Genomic DNA, 16,210 nt, shown 5'->3' with positions numbered 1-16,210 from the left:
CCTCCTGCTCTCAGGAAGAGTCTTGTCCCATCATAAGGTGCAGAAATACATTTTTAAGTGCCAGGGTTCTCTGTATAAGAAATAAAAAGGCACTTGCCTGCACCCTTGTCTGTCCGACAGGGAGACAGCATCAGGAAAGAGAGGAAGCCGCTCCTCGCAGAATCCTGTGAATGAAAGGATGAACAGAGTAAGCCTACTCTGGCATAATGTAGAAGGGCAGCAAAAATTGCCAGGAAAACGCAGTGAGGTCCACCCCACAAGTTCCCAACTGCTTTAAAGCTACCACAGCCCTACTGAAGAGACTAATGTGGAATACAGCTAAACCCAGCTTGATAGGGAAGGTCAGAGCAAAACTGCTCAGGCTTCCAAAAAAATAAAATCTTGATAGAAGAATCTTATACAGACACCTAAACATCACCTCCTCCTTGCACCTAAGGCAAAGAGAATGACTGGGGGTTGTGGGAAGGGAAGTGATACTTAACAGCTTTTCTGTGGTGCTCTTTGCCTCTTCCTGCTGACCAGGAGTGGTATTGCCAACAATAATTGATGATCCGTGGACTCACCGTGTCAAAGAAATGAGCGTTTCCACCTTTAAGCCGATAGCTGTGCAGGCTGATGAGCATTATGCTGTAGGCACGGCTTTTAGCTAAGAGGTGAAAACGTCACCTCACTGAAAAAATGAGCAGTGCTGCTTAGCTAAGCAGTAAAGCTACAGTGAAATAAATTCACATTTTCATCCATTCTCTTTTAACTGATTAATAAACGTGGCCTTTATTTTTAGTAATGGTAAACACTAGGATTTACCATCACTTTAAAGCTACAAATGCAATCTGTAAATCACAGCCTGACTCAACTTACAAAATGTGGCAAAAGGATCAGATTATTAAAATGATAGAGCTGAAATCAGAGGTGGGCAACAGATGGTTGTAATGTTCTATGCAGATCAGCCACATCTTGCTACCAGAGGGTATAATCCTATCCCCGCATTTTTATATTTTAACCCTCACAACATATAAATGACATATTCAACTATAATACAAAAGAGGTGCTGCTGTGTTTTCTTTATTAAAACAAAACACTAGAAGTTGAGTATCTAATAGAGGTTATAAGACCAACCTGTTTTAGCAGCAGCAATTCCTCTTCCAGCTCACGCATTTTCTTTGCCTGTTTGGCGATAGTCTGCTCATGTTCCTTGTCTTTTGCGCGCAACTTCTTAATAATGTTGGAATTCTGCAGCTGTTGTTTTGAGAGCTTTTCCCCTTTAAAAAAGAAATAAACCATATTTAAAATGTATGAGTCAGCGGCACATACTCAAGATTCAGTGGAGTCCTTCAGTAAAGTCTGGTATTACTGGATTTTACACGACAAAACTATAAAGACATAATTGGACATAAAAGAAAGGATTTTTTTTTACCTTTGATAGAGGGATAGGGAGCCTCACTTAACTACAGACAGGGGATATATTCAAGAATACTTAGTGGATACTTAATAAACATATATTCATTCAGAGATACAAAAAAATAAATAATTAGACAAAGGCGTACAGTGCATTACTTTATTTGTTATATTTGTTTTGTTTATTGACTGTTTATGTTATAATAAGATTTAATTTTTTTGAAAATTTGAACACTTGGGATACATATTAGTACTTTATTCAGAGATTTAGATTTGGAAAACATAGTATATTGCAGCTATGACCAAGTCAAGAAATGAGATGCAAGGGAAAAAAGGGCATTCCGATTTATAGAACTGCTAACCAATGAAAGAGATTGGAACCTTACTGGACTCAGATCTGCGCCTTAGTTATGTTTTTATGGTTGACTCCGGACATTCTAGTAACCATATTGATGTTATGAAACTAGACCTTGATACAAACGCTGTATTTCTATTGTTATATATTATGTAACTCGACATGTGTTCAATACAAATCTATTTCAATTAAAAAAGAAATAAAATTATATATATATATATACACACATATACTAGCAAGGAATAAGCACTCTCTGGTTTTGTAATAAAATAGCATATTTAACTAGTGTGACGTTTCGAGGTATTCACCCCTTCCTCATATAATGATTTTAGTTGTGGAAAACGACACTATAGCTATTCAGTCTGCTACTAATGTGCTGTTTATCCCGCAAGCAGTGTGCAGAATATTTTAATGCCTATCCCACCTGAACGGGATATGAAAGTCTCATATTTCAGAGCATGCAGAGACTTTTCCGTTTACTTTGTTCTTTTGGATTCCTCTGATGAATAGCATACCTAGGGTAGGGTTCACGAGCAACAATGCGCTACTAGAAGCTAGCTACTGATAGGAGGCACGTCATTGACTCAGCAGATGTTTTCATCTAGCTCCCAGTAATGCATTGCTGGAGTATGGGTGACCTGTCTCTTGATGGTGGGGGTTCCAAACAAGATCCCACAGCACCAAGTACATTTCATGAATTCTTAATTGGAACATGGATGTCCAAAAGACAGGCGACTTTTCGGGTTTATTCACCCTTAATCATGCCAACATGATAGCATGATTAAGGGTGAATAAACCCGAAACGTCACCTGTCTTTTGGACCGCCATGTTCCAATAAAGAATTCATGAAATTTACTTAGTGCTGTTGGATCTTGTTTGGAATCTATGATGTATGGGGCATAGCAGCTACCCTATCCCAATTTGCACATGAACTATAGTGTTGGTAAGGTGCTGTTAATATTTTCTTATATGGAATCTTGATGTTGGGGGCCAGAGTGGAGGTGAGGCAGGCAGGTGATGGGTTGAGGGAGGTGCATATGAGAGTGGATGTGGCATATGGGACCCTGGTTGGTCTCAGTCCCCCCTGGCCCTTACATACAGCAAGTTATTCAGGGCTAAATAACCTCACTAAAGTGTATTTTATGTAACAAACACCAACAGATGTAATTACTTAAATATAGCTGCAAGCAGCGATAGAGGTGGCCATGCGCATCAACATTGCAATGGCATACAAGCAGCTAAGTCACAATATAAAGCTTTATAGAAGTTTTTACAATTCTAACATTAGCAGTTGGAAAGAAAACACATTTTCAAAATTTTTGCGTTTTTGAAGATGGCTGCCCCACCATATGACCAATACTTTCATCACGATCAGATGTAACTCTAGGTCACAAGGTTTTGTGTTACAGCAAATTTCACAGCTTTAACATAAGCGGTTGGAAAGAAAACACGTTTTCGAAATTTTCGCGTAAACCAATATGGCTGCCACAGCTTGTGACCAATTCCTTCAACATGAACAACTGTGACTCTAGGTCACAATATAAGGTTATACAGCAAATTTCACAGTTCTAACATAAGCAGTTGCAGAGAAAATAGATTTTCAAAATATATTCGCATAAAACAAAATGGCTGCCAGATCATATGATATACAGCCTCCATATTATGCATAGTAATTGTCACCATAGATGTCAATAAGCATGGCAAAAATAAATGATTATTGTAAAACGGTTTTTGTTTTATTATTAATTTAAAAATATCGTTAAGCGTTTTTGAACAATTCAAAATGGCTGCCAAACCACATGACCTATCAACTTCTCTTGAACAAATCTGAATGTTAGTCATAAGATAACTCTGTAAACAAAATTTCAAGTGTGTGCCTTAAGCGGTTTCAGAGAAGAAGATTTTTATAGTTTTTAAAAACAGCGCATACGAAACAAAATGGCCGCCAAGCTATGCAATGTATGGCTTTCAAATTGCACATACTAATGCTCACTATATACCTCTACAATTTGCAGAAGTTTCATGAAAATTTGCAAATTTTTTTATTTCACGAAGGCGACTGCGCAATGCGAATTTTAACTGCAATATTGTCTTTAAGGGTTATGACTATGTGTAATCATGTGTCTATTACACTGTAATATTGTTAAATATTGTAAAACTAATGTAAAAAGTGCAAAATTACGTAATTAAATGGCGATTAAAAGGTTATTGTCTCACAGCAGCCATGTTGATTATGGAAATATCGCAATTTTAACAAACTTGGTAGAGGACCTTGCAAGGAGCATATGTGCAAAATTTTGCTTTATTGCACTAAGCGGTTTAAGAAAAGAAGATGTTTGAAGATTTTCGCAAAATGCAAGATGGCTGCTATATCATGTGACCAAGGCACTTCTGTTGAGCAGTGGCAAATCTAGTTTATAGCAGCACTGAGCACAGCAAGTTTCAAAGTTGTAACACAAGCAGTTCTAGAGATAGATTATTAAGCGTTTCTCGAAATTTGTCGCAAAAAGCAATATGGCTGCGTAACCTTATGACCTATGAGTTCAATATTGCATGAGATGTAGCAGAGCAATAGGCTGTACCAGCATACCTGATTTCAAGAGCTTTGCTTTAGCAGTTCAAAAGTTATGGGCAATAGAAAAAGTGGCGGAATAATAAAAATAATAATAATAATAATAAAAATAATAATCCTGGCAATAACAATAGGTTGTCCTGCAACTTTGTTGCATGGCCACCTAATTACCTGTTACAGTTATAGATTTTCTGGTTACTGACCAGCCCTCAAAGGGATTTTTAACTTAAAAATGTAACTTCCAAAAAAGCCTTTTATTAATGAAAATGCAATTGCAAAGTACATTTATTATTTATTTTGCCCCTTAGAGAATTGAATCTGAATTATGTAACCAGCATGCTGCAAATTAAGCTGACCTGGCGACATACTACGCAGTAAATACTTAGAGCAATGCACAAACTTTTTTACGACTTCTAATCTCAAGGGAAATCAGATAAATCTACCAGGCTTCTAAAATGGTTTAATGCTGACTGTCACTTTGTCAGCACAATGTGTAGAGTTTTGCAAGTTTTAAATGTTTTTAAAACATTAATTTGTATACAGATATTTTGCAATACAATGCTTAAAGGGTTATGATACCCAGAAATATTCTTGTGTGGTTCAGACAGAGCATACCAATGGTAGTTCTGCCCTGATCAGTGCTTCGTTGCCATATGAAGAGAATTGCCTTCTGCCCCCAGCTGCGGGGACCACAAAATGCTCCACAGTGCTGGACGCAGGTAATATTTAGACACAGTAAGTACTACGTGATGCCGTAATTACGTCCATATGTCGCAAGGGGTTAAATAAAAAACAAATCTCTAACTTAAAAGGTTTTCTATAGTCTAACATTTTAATTAGTTTGTGTATTTGTGCTAGATCACACCTGTTAAACACATCTAAACTGTCATTAATTATGGCTGGAATGCAATATAACCTGTTTTTGTACAGGCACGATTCCAAATATGAAATAGTTTGTTAAATGCCCTTTTGTAAAGAAACCTTTATATGCAGTGGCGTATTTAGGTTTTGGGCTGCCCTAGGCACTCACAATTCTGCTAGGATATAACTACCTGCGCCTCAGATGGGATATACCTACCTGCGCCTCAGATGGGATACAAGTACCTGCTCCTCATATGTACCTGCGCCTCAGATGGGATACAAGTACCTGCTCCTCAGATGGGATATACCTTGTCACGGATACCAGGCTGCAAGGGTTAAACCCCTACCCCCTATAACCTCACCCCTGTTTCTCAGTGGTTTTGGGCTCCTCCGAGCAACCACAATCCCTGGAAGCTTTGGTTTGCTTGTCTTGTGAAAAGCTGGTGTATGACCAGGAAAACCCTCCTAGGCTGGCCAGGCCCCTGGAACTCCTGGTCGGCCGCCTCACCACGGACACCCGCCTAACCCCTCTAAGGCTGTCCGGGCTCCTGGAACTCCTGGTCGGCCACAGGACAGCAGGACACCCGCTAACTTTACCCCTGGTCGCTCTAGCAACCATGTGCCCGAGAGCTCCTCTCTTTTGGGGATTAGTAGCCCCTAGGGAGGACAAGAATGGGGGAATTACCGGAGGGGAGCTGCTTTGGGAACCGGGGGTTTTGGACACCCCTACCCCCATAACTTCAACGGGCAGTATCTCCGGTCCCCAATAACAAATCACGCCGCTTTTTGGACTGCGGCATCTGGGGATCGAGAGCTTTCAAATGACACCCTGGAAGAGCACTTCCCCTGGATCACCCCAAAACCGTCACCACCGTGTCCTGGGATTCTGTGGGACTATGGTTGCTATGAAGGCGTCGGTCAGTCTGGAGGGGCGAGAATGGTGGGAAAACTGTGGCATTGTCTCCCTGTTTTAGCAAGATGTGTGTGTGTATAAAAGATGTGTGTTTGTCCCAATAAAGTCTGTTCTATTTTCACCTGAATGCTAGTCTGTCTAGTCATTTAGGTGGGCCCTGCTAGAATCACTTTCCTGGGCTACATAGCCACTTGTTCCAGACAACGGAAGGACCCCTTTGGCGGAGCTACCCAGTCGGGGTAACCGGGGATCCGTCACATACCTATTTGCACCTCAGATGGGATACAAGTACCTGCGCCACAGATGTACCTGTGCCTCAGATGGGATATACCTATCTGCACCTCAGATGGGATCCAAGTACCTGCGCCTCAGATGGGATCCAAGTACCTGCGCCTCAGATGGGATCCAAGTACCTGCGCCTCAGATGGGATCCAAGTACCTGCGCCTCAGATGGGATACAAGTTCCTGCGCCTCAGATGGGATACAAGTACCTGCGCCTCGGATGGGATACAAGTGCCTGCGCCTCGGATGGGATACAAGTACCTGCGCCTCGGATGGGATACAAGTACCTGCGCCTCAGATGGGATACAAGTACATGCGCCTCAGCTGTACCTGTGCCTCAGATGGGATATAAGCACCTGTGCCTCAGATGGGATATAAGCACCTGTGCCTCAGATGGGATATAAGCACCTGTGCCTCAGATGGGATAACTAAATTTATGCTTACCTGATAAATTTCTTTCTTTCTTGACACAGTGAGTCTACGGATCATTTAATTACTATTGGGAATATCACTCCTGCCCAGCAGGAGGCGGCAAAGAGCACCACAGCAAAAATGTTAAATATCACCTGCCTTCCCTCCAACCCCAGTCATTCGACCGAAGTAAAAGGAGAGAAAGGAAGCAACAAGGTGCAGAGGTGTCTGATGTTTATAACATAACAGAGGGAAAAAAATACATTCCTTAAAAACAGGGCGAGCCGTGGACTCACTGTGTCAAGAAATAAATACATTTATCAGGTAAGCATAAATTTAGTTTTCTTTCTAATGACACGGTGAGTCCACGGATCATCTAATTACTATTGGGAATCAATACCCAAGCTAGAGTAAACAGATGATAAGGGAGGTACAAGACAGGGAACATAAACGGAAGGCACCACTGCTTGAAGAACCTTTCTCCCAAAAGAAGCCTCAGCCGAGACAAAAGTATCAAATTTGGGGGGCGGAGCATACAGCTGTAGCGGCAGGACGTGTCTTGTGGGAGCTCCTGGTTCTATCACAGAGTTTTATATGATATTTTATTGTTTTCCATACAGAGAGTATATTATTTTGTGACCAGAGACCAGCAGACTACTATAGGAATCAAGAAATTGATAATCCTGGGGGGAACTCTTTGGGTTCACATCTCTGCCTATACTCTGCAGTTAGGCCACGCGGCTGCTGCATTTCTCTGGTGCCAAGCAGTTCATGGAGCCGGGGCTTTCGCACATTCCTCCCCCTAGGCGACTGGGGTTACACGCAGTACTAATTACTGCTACTTTTGCAAATTGTTAATGCAATTACATGGTAATATGTGTGCTCCTAAAAATACCATTACTACACAGGACATGCAACGCATATTACAAGAACACTTTTTGAGCCTATCTCCCACGGACAGCGGAGCAGTAACCCTGGATATCGTAGAGAGCACAGCAGTGAACGAGATAGAAAGGGCTCTGACCACAGAAGTACACACAGCACTCGAGAGCCTGTGGGAGTCTGGGCAGATCACGGCATTACAGAAACAAGCAGAATGCTCTGTCACTCCTTCAAGGGTCGAAATGACGAGGTGGCCTGTTAATGTGAGGAGGGCTGACCTGTTACAAGAGACAAGCCAAATACCAGCAGATGCTCCGGTGACAGATGTAAAACGGCTTGCTAAGCACTTACAGCCTGACATGACCACAGGAGTGGGAAAGGGCCTAACTACAATACTGTCCAGAGAAAGTAATAATGTACATCATTTGGAGAAACTTTCCCTTTTCTGTCCTGGGACCTCGGGAGAGCCGCTGTTTGCTGACCACAGAGAGATATTGTTTGGCTGTCCGACGCACTATTCCTGCGAGAGCCTTCAGAGACTGGCGACAAGGCATTGGGTAAGCGGCGCTCCATGTGGAAGTCCAGACTATAGCCGGGTCTGGGGAGCACATACTTCGATCAGATGGTTATACGGCAAGTACAAGCTCTCATGGTGTCTTTATGTGGAAACTTTATTTGACTCCACATTGGGACCTAATTCTTTTTGGCTCCATATAACTAACTTTTGAGATCATGTGCACCTCCCGACCCTTCATACCCGCACGGAGGACCTATGCCGGGGACAGTGTCCTGTGCAGTCATATCACACCGGAGTGGAGTAGAGCTGGGATAGGCTGATTCCCTGTGAACTTTGCCGTAAGATCTGGCATAAGATCAATTGCAGCCTTTACGTTCTAGTCACAGTATTAGCAATGCTCTTTTAATATAAAGGCAGACCAGGACTTTTGTTAAAATTAAATACACTCGTTGTTTAGTTATATTTTACCTGCTTTCGTAAAAACACTTGTTTCCATATCATATTTAGCATTGTTCCTACCACAGGGGCCATGTAACAGTTAACGCCCTCATGATAGTACCACGCTATGCATACATTGCCCTTTTATATAATAACCGCTGATACCTACTCACATAACGAAAGGGGTCCTCTAAATGTTTTCTTGTTGATTGTGCACTCACTCCACGGTAGGGGCAAACGTTCTCCCAGAGCACCTGGTATTGCCTATCACAATTTTTTTTTCTTCAAATCTATCAAAATTTATGACGCTTATGCATGCTGTTTACTGTTGTTTAATGTGTATAAATTGTTGTTTTTGTTGTTTTCACACGATGCTATCACTGTGCTAACTTGCCCTGTGCTGAACCCTATATATCAACAAGTACTCTTTACTCTGTTCAGCAGATGAACCATCTCCCTCAGAGTACCAGAATGCCTAACTTCTTTTAACCATATACCAGAGAGATCCCAACCATCTAGATATCATTACCATTAGCTCATCTGCTGACCATCAGATGACCTCATTAGCAAAACAAGGATAGATGCCTTATCATCCCAGACTCGATTCACTAACAACATTCCTTTTTAGATCCTCCAGGGATTTATACCTGAGCAACCAAGCCTGACCACCAACACACCTCAACTGCCTTCAAGTGATTTAACATTAAACTCAGAAACGCACGTTAAGTAGCCTCAAACAGCCTATTTCTACGATAGAGCTTCCTTCCAACTCCCAACACCCCACTCCACCCACCCTTCCCTCCTTCCCCCTCCCCCCTTCAGCTTTATACCTATTTCAAAGAGTCTTATACAGTACTAGTATTATTCTGTATAACATATATAAATATTACTCCCAAGTGTTTGAATTGGTTAGATTTGTTATATTTATGTAAAGTAGGAGCCTGCATGCTCCACGTATAGTTTTCATTTGACTTTTGTACCTGATGGTAATTTATTTCAATAAAAACTTTAAAAAAAAAAAAAAAGTATCAAATTTATAGAATTTTGAAAAAGTGTGAAGAGAGGACCAAGTTGCAGCCTTGCAAATCTGTTCCACAGAAGCTTAATTTTTGAATGCACAGAAAGAGGAAAAAGCCCTCGTAGAATGAGCCGTAACTCTCTCAGGAGGCTGCTGTCCAGCAGTCTCATAGGCCAAGCGAATGATACTCTTCAGCCACAAAGAAAGAGAAGTAGCCGTAGCTTTCTGCCCCTTATGTTTAACAGAGAAAACCACAAACAGAGCAGAAGACTGTAAATAGAATTTCAAAGCATGCACCACATCTAGGTTGTGCAGCAGTAGTTCCTTATAAGAAGAAGGGTTAGGACATAAAGAAGGAACAACAATCTCCTGATTAATGTTCCGATCTGAAACCACTTTAGGGAGAAACCCTAACTTAGTACGCAAAATCACCTTATCCGAATGAAAAATAAAGGTAAGGAGACTCATACTGTAATGCCGAGAGCTCTGAAACTCTACGAGCAGATGAAATAGCAACAAGAAACAAGACTGATTTTTTGCATTTGCCTGAGGAAACGACCACTGTGTGGTCAAGAAACGGGTTGCAGCAAAAAGATAATAAAGTGTTTGTTTCAACTAACGCTTTGGAAGTTGTCCTTTGTATGCTGACTCAGCTTCAGACGAATTTCTCCACAATCGGTAATATCTCCGTTTGGGACGACCATCTGACTCCAGTTACTACTGCGATCTTCAGCTAAGGAACAGATGACAGTGTACTAGCCACTGTATTAAGTGCTAGCCTGCATTCAAGCATCGGTCACAGCACGGTGCAATTTGTTCTGGTGAGCATATTACCTGTTAACGTTAAGCAGTTCCACTGAACGTAATACACTATGAGGCGCCCTCTTTCTTTTTTTTTTTTTTTTTAATATCTAAGGAATGCATAGGCTCAAGCGGAGCCTGCTGAAGAACTTTAAGAACAAGGTTAAGACTCCAGGGAGGAGTAACCGGTTTAAACATAGGCCTGATTCTGACCAAGGCCTGACAGAACGATTGCACGTCTGGTACATCCCCCAGACGTTTATTTAACAAAATAGACAAGGCAGATATTTGACCCTTTAAGGAACTTGCCGATAAACCCTTCTCCAAAGCCTCTGGATTCACACCAATGCAGATATTTACGCCATATCTTATAGTAAATCTTCAGGGTGACAGGCTTACGAGCCTGAATCATGGTCTCAATGACCGATTTAGAAAAATCATGCTTAGATAAAATTAAGGGTTCAATCTCCAAGCAGTCAGTTTCAGAGAAACTAGATTTGGGTGAAGGAAGGGCCACGTTGGTGCCATGGGGATCACAGACATCCTCTCCTGTTTGATTCGAGCAATGACCCAAGGAAGGAGAGCGAACGGAGGAAATAGATATGCAAGACTGAAATTCCAAGGGACCGCCAGAGAATCTATCAGTACAGCCTGAGGATCTCTTGACCTCGACCCGTACCTCGGGAGCTTGGCATTCTGCCAAGATGCCATGAGATCCAGTTCCAGCTGTCCCCATTTGAGAATCAAGCTGGAAAACACTTCCAGATGGAGTTCCCACTCCCCCGGGGTGAAAGGTTTGTCTGCTCAGAAAATCCGCTTCCCAGTTGTCCACTCCTGGAATGTGGATCGCAGACAGACAGCAGTTGTGGGTCTCCACCCACTGAATAATCTTGGCTAACTCTGTCATGGCCAAGGAACTCCGAGTTCCCCCCTGATGGTTGATGTAAGCCACTGAAGTTATGTTGTCCAACTGGAACCTGATAAACCGAGCCAAAGCTAACTGAGGCCAGGCCAGAAGAGTATCGAAGATTGCTCTCGGCTCCAGAATGTTTATGGGTAGAACAGACTCCTTCCGAGTCCATGTCCCCTGAGCCTTTAGAGAGCCCTAGACTGCTCCCCATCCCAGCAGGCTGGCGTCCGTTGTCACAATCACCCAGGAGGGTCTGCGGAAGCAGGTTCCCTGGGAGAGATGATCCTGAGACAACCACCAAAGAAGAGAATCCCTTGTCTCCTGATCCAGATGTAATCATGGAGACAGATCTGCATAATCTCCGTTCCACTGCCTGAGCATGCATAACTGCAGAAGTCTGAGGTGGAAACGGGCAAACGGAATGGATGTCCATGGCAGCTACCATCAGACCGATCACCTCCATACATTGAGCCACTGATGGCTGAGGAGAGGACTGAAGCACCAGACAAGAATAGAAAATCTTTGATTTCCTGACCTCTGTCAGAAAAATTTTCATTGATAGGGAATCTATTATGATTCCCTAGAACACTACCCTTGTAGTTGTTAAGGAACTCTTTTCCAAATTCACCTTCCATACGTGAGATCGCAGGAAGGATAACAACAACATCTCCGTGTGGGAGTTTGCTTGTTGAAAGGATGGCGCCTGAACCAGAATGTCGTCCAGATAAGGCTCCACTGCAATGCCCCGCAACCGGAGCACCGCCAACAGGGATCCCAGAACCTTTGAAAAAATTCTGGGAACTGTGGCAAGGCCAAATGGGAAAGCCACAAACTGGAAGTGTTTGTCTAGAAATGCGAACCTCAGAAACTTGCGATGATCCCTGTAGATGGGAACATGCAGGTACGCGTCCTTTAAATCTACCGTTGTCATAAATTGACCCTCTTGAACCAAGGGAAGAATGGAACGAATAGTTTCGATCTTGAAGGACGGTACTCTGAGGAATTTGTTTAGACTTTTGAGATCCAAAATTAGTCTGAATGTTCCCTCTTTTTTGGGAACCACGAACAGATTGGAGTAAAATCCCAGACCCTGTTCCTGCATTGAAACAGGAACTATCACTCCCAGATTAGAAAGGTCCCGAACACAGTGTAAGAACCCCTTTTCTTTTTATCTGGTCTACAGATAATCTTGAGAGCAGAAACCTGCCCCTGGGAGGAAAGGTCTTGAACTCTAGTTTGTATCCCTGGGACAAGATGTCCACCGCCCAGGGATCCTGAACATCCCGAACCCAAGCCTGAGCGAAGAAAGAAAGTCTGCTCCCACAAGATCCGGTCCCAGAACGGGGCAGGCCCTTCATGCTGACTGAGTCATTAGCGGGCTTCTTAGATTGCTTTGCCTTGTTCCAAGACTGGTTGGGCCTCCAGGAAGACTTGGACTGTTCCTGCTTGGTAGAGGAAGAGGAAGCCTTACCCTTGAAGTTTCGAAAGGAACGAAAATTACTCTGACGTCCCTTCTACTTATTCCTCTTATCCTGAGGGAGGAAATGACCCTTTCCTCCTGTAATGTCAGAAATAATTTCCGCCAATCCCGGGCCAAACAAGGTCTTACCCTTGTAAGGACACGCCAAACGCTTAGACGACACATCCGCAGACCCGGATTTTAACCATAAAGTTCTGCGGGCCAGTACGGCAAACTCAGAAATTTTTGCTCCCAGCTTGATAACTTGTAGGGAAGCATCCGTAATAAAGGAATTGGCCAACTTAACGGCCTTGATCCTATCCTGGATCTCTTCAAGGGGAGTGTTAGGGGTAATATGAACCTGATGGCAGCCATCTTGTTCTTCGCAGCCATCTTGTTCCTCGCAGCCATTTTGTAATGAATAGACTTTATTATACTGGGGTATTATGCAGTGAGAATTATATGCATGTTATGAGTTTCTTTAGCTATTCGGCCTTGCCAATGTACCCTGGCTTAATGCCTAGAAGTAAGATAGAATAAGATAATGTAAACAAGAGGCTTTAGACACTCGGTTGTCTCTGCAGATGGTAGTTTGTTATGACTCTGTAAATATTGTTATGAGAAACTCATGTTCCAGTTTTTCCTTGTAAATTGCTCTGTATAACTGTGTAAGATGACGCGGTCCTAACGTGTCATCCCCTTAACCCTGTATGTCACTATAAGAAAGGCTTGCACTGTGCAATAAACAGAATTGGCTTTTGATCATAATGCTGCGTGGTCTGAGTCATTCTAAGGGGCCCTTATCAGGTAATCTACATATGCCTCAGGTGGTACACTAGGCCCCAGGCTTTGGCCTGCACTGACACTTACCCCCTGAAGGGGACACCTAACAGTTTTGGCGTCAGGACAGTGGGATTCGCAGGGAGTAACTATGAGTGCTTTTACCATGCTTTCTTTCTGTGAATTTGAACCTAAATTTAGTCTGGTAATAGGTGTTGATGATAATGATATAAGGTTAAAGGGGTTCCTGTGGTTGAAGCACAGGTTTGCGGAGGTTAAAGTCCTGCCGGCAGTTGTGATACCCCTCCAGACAGGTAATCAGTCCTGTGCTGGGACACGACAGGTATTGTGAGTCCTGTCGGTGATAAGCGCGCAAGAAATATATGAATGCCAGTTGACGGGAGGATTTTTTTAAGATAAAACTCCCCCGGGCAAGGTGGCAGTGAGTGAGTGAGTCTCACGTCTGTTAAAGTTTCCCATATTCATTCCCATAATAGAGTTTTGTTACCCACCTGAAGCTCATGTTGATATCTGATGCTTGCTTTTGCTGCTATATAAAATGATGCTGTGCGTAGAAAATATTAAGTGGCTGTGCATGTTATTATTGTGGCTATTATTGTGTTGAGAATTGGGAACTGCTCATTGATAAGAATGCACAGAGAAAATTACATGTATAAGGTAAAAGAAAAGAAGAGTTAATAGTTTCTGCAAAAGACAGAAATATTTTTTTAAAACACTGTCAGTAAGTACTGCTGTTTGATAAATAGAGAAATCTCTGTGTTTAAGAATGTAGCAGGCAAAGAAGGGGGGCCACCACTGAGCGCGCACATAGATCAGAAGGAAAAAAAAAAAGAAAAGAAACCTGTTACAGCAGCTTCGTTTGTAAGATTTTTTTGTTTGCTTGCAGTAACAAAAATGAAATTTTGTATATTGAGATGCATAATGTGTGATGGTCTGTAGGTTCTCACTGTGGTATGCGTGTGACAGATTTGCTTTAAACCAAAAAACAGAATGTATTATTTGAAAATGATTATCCCACTCCAGGCAAAAAAATGGCCATTTTGCGTGGAATCGGAAAGAAAAAAAAAATGCATTGTGGACATGGTGAAAAGTTAATCTAGTGTTTTTTTTATATATATATATATATATATATATATATATATATATATATATGTATGTTGTACGCTATGAAATAGATGCTTTTCTGAGAAAGGAAAAAAGGGAGTGAATCTTTGGTATGCGAGATGAAATGAACTTGTGTGTCTGTATCGTAATAATGTTTCCTTCTGTTTCTATGCTGGGAAATCAGACGTTTTTAGAAGATATTTGGTAATGTTATTTTATATACCTGTATTTTAAAGTCACCAGCATGTTTTAAGTATGTGGTATTCATATGCAGTTTTAGTTTTAAGTGATAATTGTTGTTCGGCATGTAAAGATATGATATTGTTTTTGCAAGTGAAGTAACGGCTTTGAAAGTGCGATGGTGTGTGGGATTTTTTGTCACGCTCTGGTAAATATGAAACTGTTTCTGGTATGATTAATGGGTTAACGTATGTTGTATTTGTAAGGTCTGTGCACGGCGTGGGTGCACACAATGAAATATATTTATAGGCTGTAATTGAAAGTTTTTCTAAAAGGGCGTCCGTTTTTGTTGCAAGTAAATTAATCTGCAGGTCATGCTACAGTACAGAGGTGAAATTGGTGTGGTAAATCATACAAGCAGCCTAAATTATGGTTAGGATATACATATGTAATTTGCGTGATGAATGGTTAGTCCTTAAAGGGACGGTTCACTGTAACAAGGTGTTGCTATTAATGTATTGTCCATGACTTGTTATACAAGCAGCATATTATCTTATATTTGTCTGGAAAATCAGAGCTCAATGCGTAGACGGAGCAATAGAAAATTGTCATTTTATTATTTAAAGAACCAGTGCAATAACCCTGTATTAGTAGTTTGCTAAATATATTTTTAGAGACCTTTCTTTGTATATATTTATTTTAAATTTGCTGTTCAGATAGCAGATATTTTTTTTGCAGCATAACTTAATTCTCTCTGTAATGCAAACTGAAGTGATAAGTTGTCTACAATTTTAGTGTAGGGATCCGTGAGACTAGAGGACAGAAAAGAAAAAAAAAAAAAACAGAAAAAAACAGGAGAGAAAATATTTAAAGGGATACAGGAAAACTGGTATAACATCTGAGAATTTAAGGGAATATTTACATAAAAGACGATGAGGTTTACTGTAAGCCTAACACTAGTATATTTCACTGTGTTAGCAGTTTCAATTAAAGATTATTTTTGCGTTTGGTTAAAATGTCCCTTTAATTAGCCTGCATCCCACTGTGAGTGCGTTCTTATGCTGTTTAATGCTTGTTTAGGCTATTTAATGAACGTCAGTATGCATTTTTTTATTATAAGGATCATTGGGAATAATTTAAAGGGGAAATTGTATTAGTATTCTTTTGTAGAAAGCTTATTTTTGTGTTATATACGGTTGTTATATTTGGCTGGAGAGCTGCAGAATGGGGAATATCAAATTATATACAACGTTAAATCCAATAATTTTGTTGTGGTTAAACTAATTAGCATTTATCAAGTTTTAGTGTGAA

General features: G+C 41.4%; 1 protein-coding gene across 1 annotated transcript in view; it reads right to left on the bottom strand.

The window, feature by feature from the left end:
• Positions 1–16,210, bottom strand: part of TMF1 (TATA element modulatory factor 1) — a 197,874-nt gene that overhangs the window by 145,849 nt on the left and 35,815 nt on the right. The window contains exon 6 of the mRNA XM_053720684.1: positions 1,117–1,259. Within this exon, the coding sequence (XP_053576659.1) occupies positions 1,117–1,259 (143 nt within the window). The remainder of the gene's footprint in view (positions 1–1,116; positions 1,260–16,210) is intronic.

The sequence above is a fragment of the Bombina bombina genome, chromosome 7, assembly GCF_027579735.1.
Source record: "Bombina bombina isolate aBomBom1 chromosome 7, aBomBom1.pri, whole genome shotgun sequence".
Taxonomy (NCBI): Eukaryota; Metazoa; Chordata; class Amphibia; order Anura; family Bombinatoridae; genus Bombina; species Bombina bombina.
The sequence above is the reverse complement of the archived record's forward strand: the minus strand, read 5'-3'. Positions and strand labels throughout refer to the sequence as shown.